At 43.6% G+C, this 15,704-nt stretch overlaps 1 protein-coding gene across 14 annotated transcripts in view; it reads right to left on the bottom strand.

Annotated features, from left to right (window-relative positions):
• Positions 1 to 15,704, bottom strand: part of DOCK9 (dedicator of cytokinesis 9) — a 414,823-nt gene that overhangs the window by 177,234 nt on the left and 221,885 nt on the right. For all 14 annotated transcript variants that reach the window (XM_068267974.1, XM_068267970.1, XM_068267967.1 and 11 more), the window contains exon 9: positions 12,700 to 12,761. In XM_068267974.1, the coding sequence (XP_068124075.1) occupies positions 12,700 to 12,761 (62 nt within the window). The remainder of the gene's footprint in view (positions 1 to 12,699; positions 12,762 to 15,704) is intronic.

A 15,704-nucleotide genomic window follows, 5' to 3' on the forward strand; every position in this document is an offset into this window, starting at 1 on the left:
AGCATATATAAATCACTAAATCATCATACTTCATCTTACATCATGAAATAAGCTACTTAGTGAGATGCCATCTAAATGTAACACCAGGGCCATAACTATAAATATAGATTCAGACATATTACCATTAAGGATTTTGGGATCAGACTGGCCCCCAGCCTTCGCTTTTGCACTTTTCTATGAAGAAAAATGAAAGACATACAAAGTGTCTGGAAATACCAAAGAATTTCTATGCCTACTGCCTGAGGGTCTCTCTATGCGACTTCTCCTAGCTTGTCCTCTGATCTAGCAGCTATCACAGTGGAAATGCTCCCTCATGATCACAGTTCATCATAACAAAGATTTAACTAGTTTCCACTGCCGCTTTATCTAGACAGTTTTGTCTTGAAGTACGTGGCTGGACATGGTTTGTTTATATCACCAGTACATTTCCCCACCATCTCTAAGAAACAAATATATTTTTGTATATTTAGAACTGTGTGTGGAACAACAACAAACAATTCTATAAACAGCCTATTCTGCATCATATCAAACAGCACTCAGCACAGACACATCTGCTGGATGAAGCCAAGTACACTGTGAGTGGGAGCCGTGTATATGCCCATCTAAACCTATGAATCATGGGAATCATGAGATTCTAAAAAACAATACTCTCCACCCTTCTACTCCCTGAACAAATGTGGTTGCCCCCACCCTGACTGTACCTTTATAAGGGCCAGTTCACACTAGGCACACTGTGAGACAGTTTCCCAGAGCAGGGGGTAATAAACAAATGGACACGAAGAACAATTCCCATATTTTCCATAGGGAAAACATAGCCATATTCACCACCACCCAGGTGTGCCCCTGGCAGTTCACCTCTGCACTGAAGCAGACCATGGCAGGGATATTCTCTACACTCGGGAGTGGATGTGTGGCATTCTATTGCAGCATACTCGCTGTCTGAAAAAAACCTTCAGGTCAGGTTAGTGTGTAGAGAAACTACAACAGACAACTCCGGAGTTGGTGAGGAGAGACGTGAAGTGATCCAATCCCATAATCCACTGCCTTGTGCTCTGAGAAGAGGTCTAGCTGCAGACCTTGTGTGACTGATGTTTGGTGTAGGTCTGCCTGACCACACAGTGCACCACAGAGAATGCTAGTGGGAATGCATTATAAAAGAGGGAAGGCCCTTCTAAAAGAACTTGTTCAGTTTTTTTCCGCTAAATTTCATGACTATCGCAAGCTCAGACACTGTTTTCACTCAGTCAAGGACTTGCTAAAACACAGATGGATGACATCTGCTTTTAGTGGTGGCTTCAGTACACCAGCCTCAATCTAAGATGAAAAGTCATCAGCAGCAAGACAGAAAAAAAAATGTCAAAAAAGGAAAGGAAAAAAATAGATCTGGCACAACTTCTGAGTATTGTCACTGGGATGCTTATCTAGGAAATGCAGGCACTGAACATCTTCATAACAGTACACATTTACCATTGTAGATTCTGCAAAATCCTAAGGGGATTAGGAAAATGGATTATGCAACTCCGCACATACTGTACTCACAGCCTAATGAATAACAAATGGATGTGATAACATTTACTTAAAAGACAGTCACTTCATATGAGGCAGAGCAGTGATATGTACTACAATGGCTGGACATATGCTGCAGTTTTGGTGTTCACAGACTCACAGCAGGACACTATATATCCCCACATACAAAGATGTTGCAAAGCATGCACACTTGTGTTTTATCCAACATCACAATGACACCAGTGCAGAAACAGCTATAATAAATATGAAGTTCCCTACAATACTTATTTTTGCTCTTTTTTCTGTCAAGTCTCAGGCATGCCAATTGCTGAAGCTTGCAAATCTGTCTCAGTGGATAGAAGTAACGGTTGTCAAAAAGTCAGAGGAAAATCAATTATGTAAATAGCCGTAAGCCTCTTACACATGCTAGAGGGAACTTGGCTGAGAATGTAGCATGTGTATAGCTGCTCCAACATTGTTAAAAGGACGAGGGATCTTTGAAAGACAACAACAAACGATCGCAATGATCCCATCCTAACACCGCCTGCCATAAGCTGCTCCATTTTGTGCCATGCCATCATCTCTCCTCTCATTTATTTTAACCACTTGAGGACTGTGGGCTTTACCCCCCTTAAAGAAAACCTGAACTGAAAATTAAAAGTCAAAATAAACATACACAAGTCATACTTACATCCTGTGTAGTCTACTCCTCCATCTCTTTCTCCTCTCCTGCGTCCTGTTTGTCCACTGTGATCAATAGAATTCTCCGTCCTCCATTTTGAAAATGGCTGTTACCCTATAACAGCTTCCTGGTCAGCACACTGTTAAACTGTAACATCACCCACTTGAGCCATAGGGAAACATGGACACATCAGTTCTCCTCTCAGCTGTAACTGACAGCAACTGATATATAACTGACAGCAACTGATATATTTCAGTTCTGACAAAATGTTGTCAGAACAGGAAGGGAATGTTGTCAGAAGAAAATGGTCAGCTTCTGAGAGGAACTGATGGCAAGGCAACTATGTAATGTTCATTTGAAGTTACTTCATGTGTTTATTTTAAATTTTATTCAGTACAGGTTCTCTTTAAGGACCAGGCACTTTTTTTCCATTCAGACCACTGCAGCTTTCACGGTTTATTGCTCGCTCATACAACCTACCACCTAAATGAATTTTGGCTCCTTTTCTTGTCACTAATAAAGCTTTCTTTTGGTGCTATTTGATTGCTGCTGCGATTTTTACTTTTTATTATATTCATCAAAAAAGACATGAATTTTGGCAAAAAAATGATTTTTTTAACTTTCTGTGCTGACATTTTTCAAATAAAGTAAAATTTCTGTATACATGCAGCGCGAAAAATGTGTTTTTGATTAAAAAAAAAAAAAACCAGTGTATATTTATTGGTTTGGGTAAAAGTTATAGCGTTTACAATCTATGGTGCAAAAAGTGAATTTTCCCATTTTCAAGCATCTATGACTTTTCTGACCCCCAGTCATGTTTCATGAGGGGCTAGAATTCCAGGATAGTATAAATACCCCCCAAATGACCCCATTTTGGAAAGAAGACATCCCAAAGTATTCACTGAGAGGCATAGTGAGTTCATAGAAGATATTATTTCTGAATACCTTGAAGTGTCTACTTTCCAAAATGGGGTCATTTGTGGGGTGTGTTTACTGTCCTCGCATTTTGGGGGGTGCTAATTTGTAAGCACCCCTGTAAAGCCTAAAGGTGCTCATTGGACTTTGGCGCCCTTAGCGCAGTTAGGCTGCAAAAAAGTGCCACACATGTGGTATTGCCGTACTAAGTAGAAGTAGTATAATGTGTTTTGGGGTGTATTTTTACACATACCGATGCTGGGTGGGAAAAATATCTCTGTAAATGACAATTTTTTTTTACACACAATTGTCCATTTACAGAGATCTTTCTCCCACTCAGCATGGGTATGTGTAAAAATACACCCCAAAACACATTATACTACTTCTCCTGAGTACGGCGATACCACATGTGTGGCACTTTTTTGCACCCTAACTGCGCTAAGGGGACCAAAGTCCAATGAGTACCTTTAGGATTTCACAGGTCATTTTGAGAAATTTCGTTTCAAGACTATTCCTCACGGTTTAGGGCCCCTAAAATGCCAGGACAGTATAGAAACCCCACAAATGACCCCATTTTAGAAAGAAGACACCCCAAGGTATTCCGGTAGTAGTACGGTGAGTTCATAGAAGATTTTATTTTTTGTCACAAGTTAGCCTGAAATGACACTTTGTGAAAAAAAACAATTAAAATCAATTTCCGCTAACTTGTGACAAAAAATAAAATCTTCTATGAACTCACCGTACTACTAACAGAATACCTTGGGGTGTCTTCTTTCTAAAATGGAGTCATTTGTGGGGTTCCTATACTGTCCTGGCATTTTAGGGGCCCTAAACCGTAAGGAGTAGTCTTGAAACAAAATTTCTCAAAATGACCTGTGAAATCCTAAAGGTACTCATTGGACTTTGGGCCCCTTAGCGCAGTTAGGGTGCAAAAAAGTGCCACACATGTGGTATCGCCGTACTCGGGAGAAGTAGTACAAAATGTTTTGGGGTGTATTTTTACACATACCCATGCTGGGTGGGAGAAATAACTCTGTAAATGGACAATTGTGTGTAAAAAAAATCAAAAGATTGTCATTTACAGAGGTATTTCTCCCACCCAGCATGGGTATGTGTAAAAATACACCCCAAAACACATTATACTACTTCTCCCGAGTACGGCGATACCACGTGTGGCACTTTTTTGCAGCCTAACTGCGCTAAGGGCCCCAAAGTCCAATGAGTACCTTTAGGATTTCACAGGTCATTTTTGTTTCAAGACTACTCCTCACGGTTTAGGGCCCCTAAAATGCCAGGGCAGTATAGGAACCCCACTAATGACCCCATTTTAGAAAGAAGACACCCCAAGGTATTCCGTTAGGAGTATGGTGAGTTCAAAGAAGTTTTTATTTTTTTGTCACAAGTTAGCGGAAATTGATTTTAATCGTTTTTTTTTCACAAAGTATCATTTTCCGCTAACTTGTGACAAAAAATAAAATCTTCTATGAACTCACCATACTCCTAACGGAATACCTTTGGGTGTCTTCTTTCTAGAATGGGGTCATTTGTGGGGTTCCTATACTGCCCTGGCATTTTAGGGGCCCTAAACCGTGAGGAGTAGTCTTGTAACCAAATGTCGCAAAATGACCTGTGAAATCCTAAAGGTACTCATTGGACTTTGGGCCCCTTAGCGTACTTAGGGTGTAAAAAAGTGCCACACATGTGGTACTGCCGTACTCAGGAGAAGTAGTATAATGTGTTTTGGGGTGTATTTTTACACATACCCCATGCTGGGTGGGAGAAATATCTCTGTAAATGACAATTGTTTGATTCTTTTTACACACAATTGTCCATTTACAGAGAGATTTCTCCCACCCAGCATGGGTATGTGTAAAAATACACCCCAAAACACATTATACTACTTTTCCTGAGTACGGCGGTACCACATGTGACACTTTTTTGCAGCCTAGGTGTGCTAAGGGGCCCAACGTCCTATTCACAGGTCATTTTGAGGCATTTGTTTTCTAGACTACTCCTCACGGTTTAGGGCCCCTAAAATGCCAGGGCAGTATAGGAACCCCACAAGTGACCCCATTTTAGAAAGAAGACACCCCAAGGTATTCCATTAGGAGTATGGCGAGTTCATAGAAGATTTTATTTTTTGTCACAAGTTAGTGAAAAATGACACTGTGAAAAAAAACAATAAAAATCAATTTCCGCTAACTTTTGACAAAAATTTAAAATCTTCTATGAACTCGTCATACACCTAACCGAATACCTTGGGGTGTCTTTTTTCTAAAATGGGGTCACTTGTGGGGTTCCTATACCACCCTGGCATTTTACGGGCCCAAAACCGTGAGTAGTCTGGAAACCAAATGTCTCAAAATGACTGTTCAGGGGTATAAGCATCTGCAAATTTTGATGACAGGTGGTCTATGAGGGGGCAAATTTTGTGGAACCGGTCATAAGCAGGGTGGCCTTTTAGATGACAGGTTGTATTGGGCCTGATCTGATGGATAGGAGTGCTAGGGGGGGTGACAGGAGGTGATTGATGGGTGTCTCAGGGGGTGGTTAGAGGGGAAAATAGATGCAATCAATGCACTGGGGAGGTGATCAGAAGGGGGTCTGAGGTGGATCTGAGGGTTTGGCCGAGTGATCAGGAGCCCACACGGGGCAAATTAGGGCCTGATCTGATGGGTAGGTGTGCTAGGGAGTGACAGGAGGTGATTGATGGGTATCTCAAGGTGTGATTAGAGGGGGGAATAGATGCAAGCAATGCACTGGCGAGGTGATCAGGGCTGGGGTCTGATGGTGTGAGCGGGTGATTGAGTGCCCTAGGGGCAGATAGGGGTCTAATCTGATGGGTAGCAGTGACAGGGGGTGATTGATGGGTAATTAGTGGGTGTTTAGGGTAGAGAACAGATGTAAACACTGCACTTGGAAGGTGATCTGACGTCGGATCTGCGGGCGATCTATTGGTGTGGGTGGGTGATCAGATTGCCCGCAAGGGGCAGGTTATGGGCTGATTGATGGGTGGCAGTGACAGGGGGTGATTGATGGGTGGCAGTGACAGGGGGTGATTGACAGGTGATCAGTGGGTGATTACAGGGAAGCACAGATGTAAATATTGCACTGGCGAATTGATAAGGGGGGGGGGGGGGTCTGAGGGCAATCTGAGCGTGTAGGCGGGCGATTGGGTGCCCGCAAGGGGCAGATTAGGGTCTGATCTGATGGGTAACAGTGACAGGTGGTGATAGGGGGTGGTTGATGGGTGATTAGTGGGTGTTTAGGGTAGATAACAGATGTAAACACTGCACTTGGGAGGTGATCTGACGTCGGATCTGCGGGCGATCTATTGGTGTGGGTGATCAGATTGCCCACAAGGGGCAGGTTAGCGGCTGATTGATGGGTGGCAGTGACAGGGGGTGATTGATGGGTGCCAGTGACAGGGGGTGATTGATGGGTGATTGACAGGTGATCAGTGGGTTATTACAGGGAAGCACAGATGTAAATATTGCACTGGGCAAATTGATAAGGGGGGGTCTGAGGGCAATCTGAGCGTGTAGGCGGGTGATTGGGTGCCCGCAAGGGGCAGATAGGGTCTGATCTGATGGGTAACAGTGACAGGTGGTGATAGGGGGTGGTTGATGGGTGATTAGTGGGTGTTTAGGGTAGATAACAGATGTAAACACTGCACTTGGGAGGTGATCTGATGTCGTATCTGCGGGCGATCTATTGGTGTGGGTGGGTGATCAGATTGTCCGCAAGGGGCAGGTTAGGGGCTGATTGATGGGTGGCAGTGACAGGGGGCGATTGATGGGTGATTGACAGGTGATCAGGGGGATAGATGCATACAGTACACAGGGGGGTGGGGGGTGTCTGGGGGGGGGGGGGCTGTCTGGGGAGAATCTGAGGGGTGGGGGGGTGATCAGGAGGGGGCAGGGGGGGGGGGGATAAAAAAAAAAGTGTTGACAGATAGTGACAGGGAGTGATTGATGGGTGATTAGGGGGGTGATTGGGTGCAAACAGGGGTCTGGGGGGTGGGAAGGGGGGGGGTCTGAGGGGTGCTGTGGGCGATCTGGGGCAGGGGGGGGGGGGGGGTAAAATCAGTGTGCTTGGGTGCGACATAGTTTGGCTGCAGCCTGCCCTGGTGGTCCCACGGACATTGGGACCACCAGGGCAGGAGGCAGCCTGTATAATACACTTTGTAAACATTACAAAGTGTATTATACACTTTGTATGCGGCGATCCGGGTGTAAGTAACCCGCTGGCGCTTCCGAACGGCCGGCGGGTTACAGCGCGAGGTGGGTGGAGCCAGTCCCCGGCGGCCGATCGCGTCACGAATGACACGATCGCGCCGCCCATGACCCTACAAGGACCGCCGCCATTTGTCAATACGGCGGTCCTTGCGGGGTCCACTTCCCGTCCGCCAATTGTCTATACGGCGGTCGGGAAGTGGTTAAATAGTGCACATCCCTGGGCTGTAGCTAAGTGACAGATCTACAAGAGTCATCCAGAAAGTAAGTTGTTTGTTTTTAGCTGCACGAAAGGTATTCTTTCATTGTAATTTAACATGCCTGCACCACTTATGTGACTGCAGAATGCAGATAGCTGTGTGTTCAGCAGCATTAACATGAAGCCTCCATCACACAGGAGCACTACAAGGACAAGCCCATCCCATGTATAGCTGCCACTCAAAACAACCTGCTCCATGGCAATAGTTGTACTGGGTGACTGCAGCACTCACTCTTTACATGGTGTCTATGGAACTAGCCCTCCCACCTATAACAGGTCTACCTCTTTGATCTTCAGCACTTCCAGCTCTGCAGCAATTTGAATTTCTCACAAGCCACACTGATGACTACAGCGAGAGCAGTCTGCAAGCGAGCCACCTCAGCTTTAGGATTCATGGAGTGGCAGTAGAAGAGCTCACTGAGTAGAAATTAATGAGCCTGGCCTTCCCTGCATGCCCCATCCGTATCTAGCATGCCCAGACAGTTTTTAACCACTTTCTCCACTGCTACAGTATATCTACGTCAGCTGTGGCACCCTCCAAGCCACAGCGACGTAGATATACTGACCTCCCTGCAGCCCTGCTGTGCACGGTCGGGTGCGCTGCAGAGTGCACCCTCCGGCACTGTCAGCTGCATTACTAATTGGTGGAAGGGAACATGTTCCCTTTTGGCCAATTAGTCCACCCCCCTCCCATGAACGATCGCTGCAGTAGTGAACTGCAGCGATCCTTCATCTGTCCCTCTCGGCGCACAAATAGTTAATAAAAATGCACAAGCAAGCAGCCACACTCACCTACCTCGGTCCTGCGACGATCCTGAAGCCTGATCCTCCGATCACCGCTCTGAAGTCAGCCGCATATTGCCGGAAACCCGGGTCCCGGCTTGATGACATCATCAAGCCGGGACCCGGGTTACCGGCAATATGCGGCTGGCTGCAGAGCGGTGATCGGAGGATCAGGCTTCAGGATCGTCGCAGGACCGAGGTAGGTGAGTGTGGCTGCTTGCTTGTGCATTTTCTTAACTATTTCTGCATGGAGGGGGCTGCCTGGTGTGGGGGGGGGGGGGGGATATGGCTATGGATTCTTGGGGGGAGGGGGGGATATGCAAAGGGGGGTATACAAAGTTACTGGGGGACATCTTATTAACAAAGGGGAGGAGGGTTACGAATTTTGCACATCTGGGCACCTGGGGGGGCCCATAACGTAATACTGGGGGCACATTTGGCTATAATGGCGGGCAGCACTAATCCTGGGGAAACATCTGGCTATAATTGGGTAATCCTGATCCCGGGGACACATCTGGCTATAAAGAAGGGCACTATTCCTGGGGGTGCATCTGTCAATCTATTCTAGGGGTGGCAAACACAGGGGACTTATCTGGCTATGCTGGGGGGGGGGGGCTGATATTAGGGACACATCTGGCTGTACGGGGGGGAGGTTGATACTGGGGACACATCTGGATATCTATACTGGGGCGACTAACTGGTGGCACCGTTTTTATGTCAATCGCAATTTTTATTTTTAAACAGAAATTGATCAAAATTGAGAAATAATGATTTTTTTTATTTCCCCCCCCTTTTTCCCATTAAAATGCATAGAGGGGAACAATTTATTTGGGACCAAATACTCCCCACTGAAAGCTTAGTTTGTCTTGAAAAAACGATATATAGATCATTTAAGTGGCACGAGTACAGGTGAAGTTATTGGTGATTAAACAGGGACACCGCTAAAGCGTAAGAACTGCTCTGGTCAATAAGGGGAAAACAAGGTCTGGATGCGAAGTGGTTAACTACCCCGCATCCTTTCCTATTGGCTGTCAACTGAGCACAGGCTTTAATTGGCTGTACTCATGCTCGGCTGTCACTTGTCTCTCCTGCTGTGCCTTTCCCATTAAAAATGCACTGACTTGCTAACAACAGGCCCACATTCAAGTGGAACACACAGTTCTTGTGAGGAAAGACAAGTGATGGCTGGAGATGAGCGCAGCGAATTACAGCCTGTGCTCAGTTGACAGCCAATAAGGTGGGATGCGGAGTGCTGAAAAGTGGCTGGGCAAACCAGATCCAGACGGGACGTGCATGGAAGGCCAGACTCATTACTTTCTATGCACATGAGCTCTTCTGCTGCCACTACATGAATCCTAAAGCCAAGATGGCCCAATTGCAGACGGCTCTTGCTGCGATCATCAGTGCGGCGTGCAGGGAATTTGAACCGCAGTGGGTGTATGCGTGTGCACAGTGTGGTGGGGTTACATAATAAGGAAACTTTAAGTCTGAATGTCATACAGACCCCAAAAACATTTGGGGGAGAAAAAGTGTGTCTTATAGTCTGAAAAATATGGTAGCTAGTGGCTTTCATTTGTCAGCACTACTTTCTAGTTCAGTGCAAACATTTTCTGCTATTCCCAGCCTAAACATTTGCATGTGCGCAGATGTATTCTAAGAACCAGAACATCAGGGCTTGTGCGATGTCTTGGCTCTTAACATGTCTCTTTCCAGTTCTGCTTTCATTGGAAAAACATATAATTGTAAACTTAATTAAGTCATTATGCCCATGTATATTTTCATTCAGGCTTAGGCTTTAAAATATATTCAAAACATCACAAGACAAATAAGAACTATGCATGACGAGCTGTTTAGATGAAATGAATTTGAGGAGTATGAAAATAAAACAAGCTTATTGTGTCAGCTTGGCGTGTACACCATTTTCTGCACAGTTTACACTTTCATTAAACAATGAGAGCTAAAGATTAGCTGTATCCATCTTCATTGGTGCAAATGAGATTGGAAACAATGACCTCAGAAGCTGAAATCTTTCCTGAACAGAAAATATCTACTTACATTCCCCAGAGCTTAGCACAGGGACCAGACAGAGAACCAGAGACCCGCGGTTCTTCTTCTGCCAAAACGTAACTTCCTCACAAAGAATAATTAAAATGAAAGAAATTGCACTGTAGGTGAAAAACACCCTTTGACCAAAGGAATTGTTTTTCAAGGCAGCATAATACAGGCTATTTAGGGTTCACAAAATAACCAACATTACCTTTCTTCGGTTCAGATACAAAAGATGGTTAATGAAGTTACTTGACACTGGAAGCTTATTAAGTTACATGCCAATAATTACCTAATGCAGTCATTTCATAAAGTATGTGAGGCATATGAAATAACCATCCCTTCTGCATTTAGCTGGATCTGCTGTGAATTAAACCAGGATGGAATTTGGAAGTAATCTGTACTTGTGCACCAAGCGATCACATCTAGTTCAATTATGAGACTTCATGATCCCTGAAGTAAATATTATCGCTATACGTTCATTTATAGGTATTTATACATATGAAAACTAATGAAACATTTTCACTGAACAGGAAAAAGCCCAGGACAAACCATTGTTTTTCTTTAGTTACATGATAAAAATGGATAAATAAGAAATCCTACAAATTTAAAACACTTTTTAAAACGGCCGTTACTTACTTCTTCAGAGTCACTTTATGATTATTTATTACTCAATATAAATTAACTCCCTGCTCACTCCCCTCAGTCCCTTACTCCCCCCTCCTTTCCCGTCACCACTTCTGCTCTACCACTCAGTTTAAGGGCTCAGACACACTATAAGCGCTTTTCTGAGCGCTTGCAATTGATTACCGCTTTTTAAAAATTGCTCCCATTCACTTTCATTAAAATCGCATTAAAAATCGGCACGATCGCGTACGTTTTTACCACGATCAATCGCAAGCGCTCAAAAAAGTATATAGTTTGTCTGAGCCCTAAAAGCAAATATAGGTTGTCACCAGTAAAGAGGAATAGATTCACTCGACGGGACAATTACTCCCCCATCCCCTTCATGTTTATATGACTAACAGGGGAGTGTCTTATGCTGATTGGGTGTGGACAGGCAGTAGCAAGTTACTGAGGATCTATGATCTGGTGGTGCAGCCAGTTTTATTTTTTATTTAATAAAACTATATTTAACATTTTTTTCTGTTCATATTACGTTGTAATAAATGCAAACTGTGCCTGGGGCTTTAAAATACTGAATTAGCACACCAGCCATTTAGCAGAGTTTAAACAGGGAAATCAGGTTGGCTGTCTGCATATCCATGCCACTTTCTAAACCCAAATGACACAAAGATGATTGTGAGTAAACAAAGCATACCTGAAAAGTAAATAAAACTTTGTGGCGTTGGTATTTATAAAATGACATATGTTGAGGTATAAGGCAAGCATGTAGGAATAGCTTAGCAATGCAGGTGAACACGTTGAGCAGGGAATTAGTCCAATGAAACAGAAATATCACTAGGGTTAACCATTTCAACTAGGCTACCGTGTATTGGCTTACTTCAAAAGATTCAGAGTGAACTTTCAGCTCAATAAGCCTTTTTCAGACTTAATCCACAAGAATACAGAATCTGCAGAAGGCCTGGACTGAATACTTACTCTTTGAATCTTCTAAAGTTAGCTCATAACTGGTGGCATGCTAATTCAAAATGACCTGAATAAAAATATGGAGCACGGTTTAAAAGGTATACACTTCAGGGTTGTCTATACTGCGAGTCAGCTATAAGAAAGCATGCAGCCAATAATTGTGAAAGCTGTTTATTTCTCTTAGTTTATTCTATGACGCCATGATTCACTATGTACTGAAGCCAGTAGCAGTAAGATAGTCCCATCCCTTCTATATTAGGAAAAGGAAGCTGCCTTGGTAAACATACATACAATGCTCACACGGTCAATTTATGAATACCAAAATTTAAGTCCTGCGCCAGAGTAATAGGTAAAAACACCCACGATTGTTTTCCAAAGGTGCTTTCTTATGAAACTATGGGCTTGATGGATTATGCGTCCTCTGTCCCTAGGTATACATGGTGGGGCAGGCAAAATTTAAAAACATACTAAGATTATTTCTGTGGGAGGAGTCTGTGCAGGTATCTCCACCCATACTACCATTCATTAAAACAGATTTTTTTCCTCTGAAAGTCAACCTATAAAAAGACAAAATAAAAAACAAAATACAGTAGGATTTGTGGGATGGATGCAATAAACATACACCGCTTTAGGTTTTCACTCTTCTGGATGGCAGTAAGTAGGTACACCAACAATATACTTACTTTTTCTGGAAGGTAACTGTCGATACTGGATGTTGAACTGTCAAACTTGCTTTGTTCATCATCTGAAGGTTCAAAACAAAAACAAAACTAAAATATATTGAAATTCAAATAGGATTAAAACAGTTAATGCCATCACAAATACTGAATTCTGTCATGTCCATTGAGAAAATACTGTACTATTACCCGGTGTTCTGAGCATACACTGCTGTGCAGTGACCACAACTCACAGGCACATTCCTGCTGCTTGTATTTCATGGAGGACCACATGACCAGTCTGAAAGGAAGCATTTTCTGATTAAACAGGATGGACATTCAGACCACCATCCTGACTGAGGCCTCTTTTACACTGCAAACTGCAATTCTGATTTCAGTTTCTGATTTTCACTGGATGCTAGCAACACAGGAAGGAAAAATGCAGCATGCAGGACTTTTTTCAATAGCATCAAAAATCAGAATCGCTTGTAGTGTAAAGGAGCCATGGGCTCTGCTTTATCTTAAGCTGGCAGCCAAAGATAAAACTACCTACCGTAAATTAGATCTAAATTATTTCAGGACAAATATTTTGGTAATAAAAAAATATATTATGTGGCAGGCTACTCATTTATATACATTATATTGTTATAGAATGTAAAATGTGTTCTAGCGTATGTTGCTTACTTATTAACAGCTTCCAGATCAGCGCGGTTGAAATCCACATCCTGATTGTGGCTGTGCAGTTCTGACAGGGCGCAGATTTCAAACATCGCTGCCGTGCAGTCCTACTGGTCTCTCATCGCAGCAACTCACTTGCACTGCCATCTATATGACGGCAGAGCAGTGTGAGACGATCAAAAGCCGCTTTCATTGGCTCCTGACCCTGTCATCACTGTAAGCAACTCCCATTGGCTTACACTGATAGACAGCGTCAGGGGCCTGACCTGCTCACACAGCTCGACCGTCATAGGGATGGCAGAGAGAGGGACCTGCGGCAATGGGAGAGCAGCATGACCATTGGGAGCAACAGGTGTGCGCGGCGATTCGTCGGTAAGCGGCGTTCTGCAGTACCAGCAGTCTCTGGTTCTTAAGGGGCCAGAGACTGCAGGTACGGAAGTAGTTAAAGGAATAGTATCGATGCATACATTTATTTTGAAATGCTGTATGTTGTAGCACACATTAGGGCAAGTACTAGGAGCAATTTGATTCCTCACACAGCTGTTCATCTCAGCTGTAAAATCCTCCGTCAGTTTTGGCATCAGTGTTGGATACAAAATGTATCTAATACTGAGCTCCCAGAGGGCTAGACCATATCTCTGCACAGGGGAGATGCTATCAACGCCTCAGTTTATAGTTTAACCTCCTTGCCGGTTATCCCGAGCTCAGCTCGGGGTAACCTGCGCAGGAGGATTTCTCAGGCCCCGCTGGGCCGATTTGCATAATTTTTTTTCCCTACACACAGCTAGCACTTTGCTAGCTGCGTGTAGCACGCGATCGCCGCTACCCGCCGCGCCGCCCCCCCCCCCCCGCCCCAGACCCCTGCGCAGCCTGGCCAATCAGTGCCAGGCAGCGCTAAGGGGCGGATCGGGGTTCCCTCTCACGACGTCTATGACGTCGGCGACGTCATCCCGCCCGGTCGCCATGGTTCTTAACGGGATTCCCTGCATACTCTGATCGCCAAAGGCGATCGGAGTGGGTGGGGGGATGCCGCCGCTTAGCGGCTATCATGTAGCGAGCCCTGGGCTCGCTACATGATTTAGAAAAAAAATTTTTTTAAAAAAGTGCGGCGCTGCCTCCTTGCCGGATTTTTTAGACCGGCAAGGAGGTTAATTATCACCTTGCTGAAAGAATCTTGTTGATATGGTGGTAAGGGGTTAAAGATTCTAGCAATGTGTGTTTATTATCTTTGCTTCTCTTGACTGATAAAGATACTAATAATGCTAATTGTAGACAGTGGTCTGCCCCTCTCAGCAGCTTGTAAAGTGGATGCAGCCTGGAGTGAATCACCTCAAACAGGCAGCCAGTCTAAGTGTAAACACAGACTCTTGGTATAGCTAGTTCTATTCCAGCAATATTACAGCTCATTTAGTTACCTGTTACCACCTCAGATCAGCCTATTTCTCCTCATGTCTGCTGCATGCTGTGAGTGACACAGTGAAATATATTTGTGAGCTGTGTGACAGAGTAACCAAGCAGCTCAGGGTGACCCAAACTACTATGAGCTGTGTGAGAAATGATTTTTTAAGCAGGGATAGCGAGAGAGAGACCTGGGTGAATAAATAAAGTGCCCCTAGCACTAGTGGTAATGTGTACACTAATATAGAGTATTAAAAAAAAAAGTAGTTTCAATCTATAGTATTCCTTTAATGACCAACTACTTGATCTTTTAGGGTTTGTTTATTTACAAACAAATGAGTATACCAATTATGGCATATTAAATATGAAGTGCTAGCTAAGGAAATAAGGAAAAAGGGAGGCATCTACTCTCACACACGCTGCACAGCCCAGGACTTCTCCTTGTTACCAGTCTCTTAGCTATAACATAATATCTCACATGCCATAGTGTGTATACACAATGAATAACTGTACGGGAGTTATCTGCATATTGGTTACAATTAGATAGAATGTGTGGTTGAATTAAGTGTAATAACTGTACTGTATATATAATTAGCTTTTGATATTCCTTCGCTGAATGAGTCACTCTGCAAGAGTACTGTAAATCTACAATATATCTAATTATTATGTTAAAAAAATATATAAATCAACTTAAAAATAGATTAATAGTTTGTTGACACTGTACTGAAAATAATATTCAAGAAAAACAAAGACACAGTGCCATGTAATACATTTATCTTGAATACACTAACTGCAAGCAGTTAACTTTTTTTAACCGATTTTATTGACATTTATCTTAAAGAAAGGTAAATGTCAAAGCAAATTACAAATGCAGTTTTCATACAAAGAATACATTTCAGTGCATCTGTCAGAAGGAAAATGTTTCACAATGATTACTTTATATTCCAAACTCTGGG

Source organism: Hyperolius riggenbachi, chromosome 2 (assembly GCF_040937935.1).
Source record: "Hyperolius riggenbachi isolate aHypRig1 chromosome 2, aHypRig1.pri, whole genome shotgun sequence".
NCBI lineage: Eukaryota > Metazoa > Chordata > Amphibia > Anura > Hyperoliidae > Hyperolius > Hyperolius riggenbachi.